General features: G+C 52.2%; 1 protein-coding gene across 2 annotated transcripts in view; it reads right to left on the reverse strand.

Moving 5' to 3' along the window:
* Positions 1-1,783: 1,783 nt before the first annotated feature.
* The window catches only part of HOGA1 (4-hydroxy-2-oxoglutarate aldolase 1), a 30,009-nt gene continuing 23,841 nt past the window's right edge, over positions 1,784-7,951 (reverse strand). For both annotated transcript variants that reach the window (XM_008062532.1, XM_008062533.2), the window contains one exon: positions 1,784-1,967. In XM_008062532.1, coding sequence (XP_008060723.1) covers positions 1,818-1,967 — 150 coding nt within the window. In that variant the 3' untranslated portion in view covers positions 1,784-1,817. The remainder of the gene's footprint in view (positions 1,968-7,951) is intronic.

The raw sequence follows: 7,951 nt of genomic DNA on the forward strand, positions 1-7,951 counted from the left end.
GGGCGGCCACTGCACTCCAGTCTGGGCGACCGAGTGAGACGCCAACTCAAAAAAAAAAAAGGGCCAGGCCAGTGGCTCACGCCTGTAATCCCAACACTGAGAGTCCAAGGTGGAAAGATGGCTTGAGCCCAGGAGTTCGAGACCAACCTAGGCAACATAGCGAAAACTCATCTCTACAAAAAAAAAAATTAGCCAAGTATGGTGGCACCTGCCTGTAGTCCCAGCTACTTGAGATGCTGAGGTGGAAGGATTGCCCGAGCCTAGGAGGTCGAGGCTGCCATGAGCCATGATTGTGCCACTGCTCTCCAACCTGGGCGACAGAGAGAGACTGGACTAACAAAAAAGAAAAAAGCGGGGAGGGGCCAGGCACAGTGGCTCATAGTGTAATCCGAGCACTTTGGGAGGCTGAAGTGGGAGGGCCACTTGAGCCCAGGAGTTCAAAACCAGCCTGGACAACATAGCAAGATCTCATCTCTATTAAAAAAAAATTTTTTTTTAATTACCCATGCATGGTGGCGTGTGCCTGTAGTCCCAGCTACTCGGGAGACTGAGGCGGAAGGGTCACCTGAGTCCAGAAGGTCGAGGCTGCGGTGGCTATGAGCGTGCCACTGCACTTCCAGCCTGGGCGATGGAGTGAGACGCCGACTCAAAAATAAGAAAAAAGAACCTTCCTAGAAGCCACTGCTCTCTCAGGGTCTGCCTCTCTCCAGCTCTGAGCCAGGCCCTACGGCCGTTTTAGTGGCAGCCTGAGAAAGGGTTAGAGGCAAAGGGAAGCACTGAGCTATTTAGAAACAGCACTTTGGCCGGGCTTGGTGGCTCAGCCTGTCATCCCAGAACTTTGGCAGGCCGAGGCAAATGGATTGCCTGAGCCTGCAGGTTCGAGACCAGCCCGGGCAACTTGGCAAGACCTCATCTCTACAATAAAATAAAAAATAACCGGGCAGGGTAGCACGCGTCTGTAGTTCTGGGCTACTCGGAAGGCTGAGGCGGAAGGATCACTGGAGCCCAGCTAGGAAGATTCTCGACGTCTGGCCTTGAAGCCTACAACCTGGGGTAACCATTCACGTAGCCACACTCGTTTTCCTTGCTAGGCTTTATTATAGTAACAAAGTGATTATTTTAATAATAGCAGAGTACTTGTAGGCAAGAGGGTGGCTGCATCTCGGCGAAGTCCCCTTCCCTGGCGTTTCAGCCCCGGGCTGGCCAGAGTCATCTTCTAAATGTAATGCACCTGGCCAGCCACTGGGTGTCCCCACGCACTCAATGGTGGCGATCAAGGCTAGGAACAAGAATGTGAGGCGGGTGAAAATAGATTCAGGAAAGGGCATTGTAGCTGGAATGCAGTGGGATGGGGCCCGATGGGGGGGTGGCTTTCAGAGACCAAGAGACCTCTCTGGATCAGGTTTCCTGACCGACCATTTCCCCTGGAAGGAGCCAGAGCTTGGGTTCCTGGGAGTAGCCCTGGCTTCCAGCGGCATGGTGCCAGGCTCAGGCTTGTAGCCCCGAGTCTAAGGAGCGGCCCCTTCAGTAAAACAGATGCCCTTGCTGTGCCCGCTGCCTGCCCCTCGGCCCTTCCCCCATGACTCCGGGCCCGTGAGCCTTTGGGCGCAGGAAAGCATTCACTGTAGAGACACCAGTGAGAAATCGCTCCTTCCCTGTCTTCAGATGAAGACACAGAGCTTGGGATACAAAGCGAGAAGTCGGGGCAGTGACAGGCCCGGGGAGGACAGACGTAGGCAAGGGGGCCTCGGCCCTGGTCTTCAGGCCGCGGCGCGAAGTGGGAGGCTCGGGCCAGCCGTGGGCCCCGGCCCCGGCCCTCAGAGCCAGCCATTGCTGGTGAAATCCGCACGCAGCGCCTCCTCCTCGCTGGGGCTCAGCTCCCCCAGGGGCGCGCGGCAGGGGCCGCCGTAGTAGCCCAGCCAGTCCATGGCCTTCTTCAGCCCCGGGATGCCAAAGCGCCGGGTCACCTGCAAAGCAGGGCCTGTTAGACCCGGGGAACCGTCCCCTGCGCACACGTAGCTGGGACCCAGACAGCTGTCCCTTCTGGAAAGCTGGAGTTCCCGCCCTTGTCCCCGGAAAGCCACTACCAGATCCGCGTCACCCAGGGTGGACTGGGAATCCAGATGGAGAGAACAGGAAGCAGGTCAGTCACAGCACAATGCAAAACCACGGGTGAAGGAAGGGAAGCCTCTCTTTGGCTTTTAGGAGAAAAACGCAGCCCAGCAGGGCTGAGTCCTCAGGCCACAGGGCTGGCGCAAGGGTCACCATCAGCCGCCCAGTTTCCTGGACTCTGATGCGGGGCATCCAGGGCCTGGGGAGTTAGGAAGGGGCGGGGTCTCTGAGAGCCTCAGGCCCAGCCCAGACCCCCGCTCCCCTTCCTTCAGGCTCTCGTCCCACCCAGAACTCCTTCCTGACCCGGACTCCAAAAGCCTCGGAGTGCATGGCTGCCCAGAGAAGTTTGTTATTATCTCTGAGAAGTTCTCTTGTCTAAAAAAATGAGGAGAGGCCAGGAGCAGTGGTTCACGCCTGTAATCTCAGAGCTTTAGGAGACCAACACAGGAAGACTGCTTGAGGCCAGGGATTCGAGACAAGCCTGGGTGACCTAGCAAGAACCTATTTCTACAAAATATAAAATAAATTAGCTAGGCGTGGTAGTGCATGCCTACAGGCCCAGCTACTTGGGAGGCTGGGGCGGGAGGATTGCTGAAGCCCAGGAGTTCAAGGCGGCAGTGAGCTATGATCATGCCACTGCACTCCAGCCTGGACATCAGTGCGAGACCATGTCTCTAATAATAATAATAATAATAGCCAGGCTTGGTGGCTCAGCCTGTAATCCCATGCCTTGCGAGGCTGAGGTGAGTAGGATTGCCTGAGCCCGTGGGTTCGAGACCTGCCTGGGCAACTTGGCGAGACCTCGTCTGGACAATAAATCAAAAACAATTAGCCGGGCGTGGTAGCGCGCGCCTGTAGTTCCAGCTACTCGGAAGGCTGAGGCAGAAGGATTGCCGGAGCCCAGCAGGTCGAGGCTGTGGTGGCCGGGAGCGGCCACTGGACTCCAGTCTGGGCGACAGAGTGAGACTCCAACTCAAAATAATAATAATAATAACAACAACAATAAAATGAAATAAAGTAAGAGGGGACTGGACAGAATGATTTCTAAAGGCTTTTTCCTGATAGTGGGTCTTGAAACTGCTGTCATAATTTTTAAATCATGCATGAAATTTTACAGAATAAATGAAGCATCAAGTTTCTTTTTTTTTTCCCTCTGGAGTGCAGTAGCATGTCACGGCTCCCCTAGCATCAACCTGCTGGACTCTGACGATCCTTCTGCCTCAGCCTTCCAAGTAGCCAGAATTACAGGTGTGTACTACCACACCCGGCTAATTTTGGATCTATTGTAGAGATGAGGTCTCGCCAAGTTGCCCAGGCTTGTCTCACACCCACGGGCTCAGGCAATCCACTAGCCTCGGCTTCCTAAAGTGCTGGGATTACAGGCTGAGCCACCGAGCCTGGTCAAGCAACAAGTTTCTTTGCTTTCGGTATAGTCACTAGATATTTCATGCTGATCAGAAGTGTTAGAAGAATCTTTGACTACCTAAAAACTAGGAAAGCTATCCTTACTTTAAAAAGTTTTATTTGGACTGGGCTTGGTGGCTCAGCCTGTAATCTCAGCACTTTGGGAGGCCGAGGCGAATGGATTGCCTTAGCCCGCCGGTTCGAGACCCACCCACGCAACTGGGTGAGACCTTGTCTCTACAATAAACAAAAACATTAGCCGGGTGTGGTAGCACATGCCTGTAGTTCCAGCTACTTGGAAGGTTGAGGAAGAAGGATCGCCAGAAGCCTAGCAGATGGAGGCTGCGGTGGCCGGGAGCGTGCCACTGCATTCCAGTCTGGGCGGCAGAGTGAGACTCTGACTCAAAAAAAAAAGTTTTATTTGGAGGGAAGCTAGAACCTTAGAGGGATGGGCTTCATGAAGGATGAAGATAATAAGAGGTTATAGGCTGGGCTCGGTGGCTGAGTCTATAATCCTAGCACTTTGGGAGGCCAAGGTGAGTGGATTGCCTGAGCCCGCGGGTTCAAGACCAGCCCGGGCAACTTTCAAGACCTTGTCTCTACAATAAATCAAAAAATTAGCTGGGTGTGGTAGTGTGTGCCTGTAGTTCTGGCTACTAGGAAGGCTGAGGCGGAAGGATTGCCAGAGTCCAGCAGGCTGATGCCGGGGTGGCTGTGAACGTGCCACTGTACTCCAGCCTGGGCGACGGAGTGAGACTCTGACTCAAAAAAAAAAAGAGGTTGTTTTGGGTTAGAAGATTGGGAACCATTGAGGAAAGATTAACTGGGCCAGGCATGGTGGCTCATCCCTGTAATACCAGCACTTTGGGAGGCCGAGGTGGAAGGATCATTTGAGACCAGGAGTTTGAGACCAGCCTGGTCAACTTTCAAGACCTTGTCTCTACAATAAATCAAAAAAGTGAGACCTCATATCTATTCATTAATTAATTATTTTAAAAAACGGACTAGTTGCTATTCAACTGTAGAGACCAGCAGGCTTTAGCAGGCATGGACTTCTTCCTTGGGATGGGTGGTAAGCCACACCCCCTAGCCCTAGTACCCCATGATGTTCTAACGGTCTGATCTTTTTGATTCCTTTTTCTGAGTCGGAGTTTCGCTCTGTCACCCAGGCTGGAGTGCAGTGGTACCATTCACAGCCACCGCAGCCTCGATTTGCTGGGCTCAGGTGATCCTTCCGCCTCAGCCTTCCAAGTAGCTGGATCCACAGGCGCGTGCTACCACGCCCGGCTAATTTTTTGATTTATTGTAGAGATGAGGTCTCGCCAAGTTGCCCAGGCTTGTCTCAAACCTGCGGGCTCAGGCAATCCACTCACCTCGGCCTCCCAAAGCGCTGGGATTACAGGTTGAGCCACCGAGCCCGGCCCAGCCTGGCCTTTTTACCCAAAGCCTGAGTAGCTGGGAAGGACCAGGGAGAGGATGGAAATGAGAGGCAGGTAGGGAAAAGCCTGCTTCTGCCAAGAATTTCCGAAGACTTCCTGTGTGACCCCGCTTAAGACCCAGAGAAAGGGTTGAATACCTTGGTGGGAAAGACAGCAGATGGTCCTAAATATAACTGGTGCAGGAGGCAGCCCGGGGGGAAGCGGAAGAAGGACATTGTGTTCGACCAGGGCAGGGCAGTAGGGTGACATCAAACTGCTCTCGTTGTGTCTGAGCCCACAGCCCAGGCAGCAGAAAGGTGTTCCAGGCATTCCTGAGCGCGTGCCCAGAGCAGGCGCAGGAGAGGGCGCAGAACGAGGGGTGAGGCAGGGGTGGGTGACAGGCAGAGCCCGGACAGCAGCCAAGCATCCTCTCCCCGGGGCTGCCCGTGCTGCCTCGTCCGTGAAATGAGGTGTTCACAACCCCTGCCCCTTGGAGACCTCACAGGGGCCAGAAGAGAAAGCACCGCTAATATTAGACCCGTCCTCCTGAGCCCTGAAGCGCCTCCCTTTCCTGTCTGGTTCTAGGGCCTTCTCTTTCACAGGTGGATGGGAGTGGGCAAGCAGAGGCCCCACCCCCGTGGAATGTCCAGCATGTGCAGGACAGCCTGTGCCCTGACGGGGGCCCTCATTCCTGCAAGTTCTTCCAGCCTATTTATAGTGTCTGATCCCAGGAGCGCGTCACATGCGGGAGACTCACGCTTGCCTGCTCTGTGGGCCTTTCTCTATATCCGACTTCATCTGTCCCTTTGGGGTAAGCATACAAGCTAAGAGGGAAATCTGGAGCCTCCCAACCCTTGGTCCGAACAAAACACGTGGTGGAGTGCCCAGCTCGGCCTGGGACTACGGCGAGGCCAGAAGGCCCTCCCCACCCCGGGCAAAACTTAAGGGGATGTCAGAAAACCCCATCACCAAGTCAAGTACTATCTCAAGGCAATATATATATATATATATATATTTTTTTTTTTTTTTTCTTTTTGAGTTGGAGTCTCACTCCGTTGCCCAGGCTGGAGTGCAGTGGCATGCTCACAGTCATCGCAGCCTCGACACAGCCTCGACCTGCTGGGCTCTGACGATCCTTCCACCTCAGCCTTCCAAGTAGCCAGAACTACAGGCATGCACTACCATACCTGGCTAATTTTTGGTTTCATTGTAGAGAAGAGATCTTGCCAAGTTGCTCGGGCTGGTCTTGAGCCCATAGGCTTCAGCAATTTACTCACCTCGGCCTTCCAAAGTGCTGGGATTACAGGCTGTGCCACCGAGTCTGGCCAATTTTTCTTGATTTACTGTAGTGATGAGGTCTTGTCAACTTGCCCAGGCTGGTCTAGAACCTGAGGGCTCAGCCTATTCTCTTGCCTCTGCCTCCCAAAGTCCTGGGATTACAGGCATGAGCCACCACAGTCAACTTTAGAAAAAAATTTAACCATTAAAAAGTACATTTTAGGCCAGGTGCAGTGGCTCACGTCTGTAATTCCAGCACTTTGGGAGGCTGAGGAGAGAGAATTGCCTGAGTCCAGGGGTTCGAGACCAGCCTGGGCAACTTGGCGAGAGCTTGTCTTTACAAAAAATCAAAAAATTAGCTGGACATGGTGGCACATGCCTATGGTTCCAGCTCCTCGGAAGGCTGAGGTAGAGGGATCACCTGAGCCCCGCAGGTCGAGGCTGCGGTGGCCATGAGCATGCCACTGCACTCCAGCCTGGGTGATAGAGTGAGACTCTGACTCAACCCCCCCAAAAACAAAAAAATATATTTTAAAAAGTCTATAGGGGCACACATGACTGCTTTGTCTGTCATATGGGAAGACACAGCTCTGTCAGATCCTGTCTTTATTTAACACATTGATCATCATGATTTTTTTTTTTGCATTGATTTTGATTTTTTAAAAATAATAGTTCTGGCTACTTGGAAGGCTGAGGTGGAAGGATCACCGGAGCCCAGCAGGTCGACACTGGGGTGGCCATGAGTGTGCTACTGTACTCCAGCCTGGATGGCGGAGTGAGACTCCAACTCAAAAAGAAAAGAAAAGAAAAATTAGCTGGACGTGGTAGTGTGTGCCTGTAGTTCCAGGTACTTGCAAGGCTGAGGTGGAAGGATTGCCTGAGTTCAGCAGGTTGAGACTTCAGTGGCTGTGAGCTTGCCACTGCACTCCAGCCTGGGTGACAGAATAAGACTCCGACTCAAAAAAAATAAAAATAAAATAATTGTTTTTCTAGAACTAGATTTGGAAAAATATGTTATGATGAGTTTGCTCCCACTAAAATCAGGAAAATAAAATTATGATTTTGGAATGCATAAAAACTTTAAGCAAAAAATAATGCTGTGAGTTTTAACATACTTACTTTTCAATTTTTTCATGTTATTTTTACCTATTTTAATGCTTTAAGAAGGGAAAAAAAAATCACCATTTAGAAAAATCCTTAGAGCTTCCATTTTCAGGAAGATGGAATAGATTGTGTCACTATCCTTCCTAATAAACACAACCAACTAAAAACCCTGAATATTACATGAAAACACACATAAGAAGTCCTTGAGGCTGAGTGCAGTGGCTCACGCCTGTAATCCCAGCACTCTGGGAGGTCAAGGCAGGAGGATTGCTTGAGCCTAGGAGTTTGAAACCAACCTGGGCAACATAGTGAGACCTCATCTCTACAGTAAATCAAAAAGTTAGACAGGCATGGTGGTGCGTGCCTGCAGTCCCAGCTACTCAGAAACCTGAAGCAGAAGGATCCTCTGAGCCCAGGGGGCTGAGGCTGCAATGAGCCATGGTCCTGCCACTGCACTCCAGTCTGGGCAACAGAGTGAGACCCCAACTGAAAAAAAAAATCAGCCGGGCTCGGTGGCTCAGCCTGTAATCCCGTGCCTTTGGGAGGCTGAGGTGAGTGGATTGCCTGAGCCCGCGGGTTCGTGACCCACCTGGGCAACTTGGCGAGACCTCATCTCTACAATAAATCAAAACGAG

This window comes from Carlito syrichta, unplaced genomic scaffold, assembly GCF_000164805.1.
Source record: "Carlito syrichta isolate Samal-C Ts95f unplaced genomic scaffold, Tarsius_syrichta-2.0.1 Scaffold305742, whole genome shotgun sequence".
NCBI classification, from domain to species: Eukaryota; Metazoa; Chordata; class Mammalia; order Primates; family Tarsiidae; genus Carlito; species Carlito syrichta.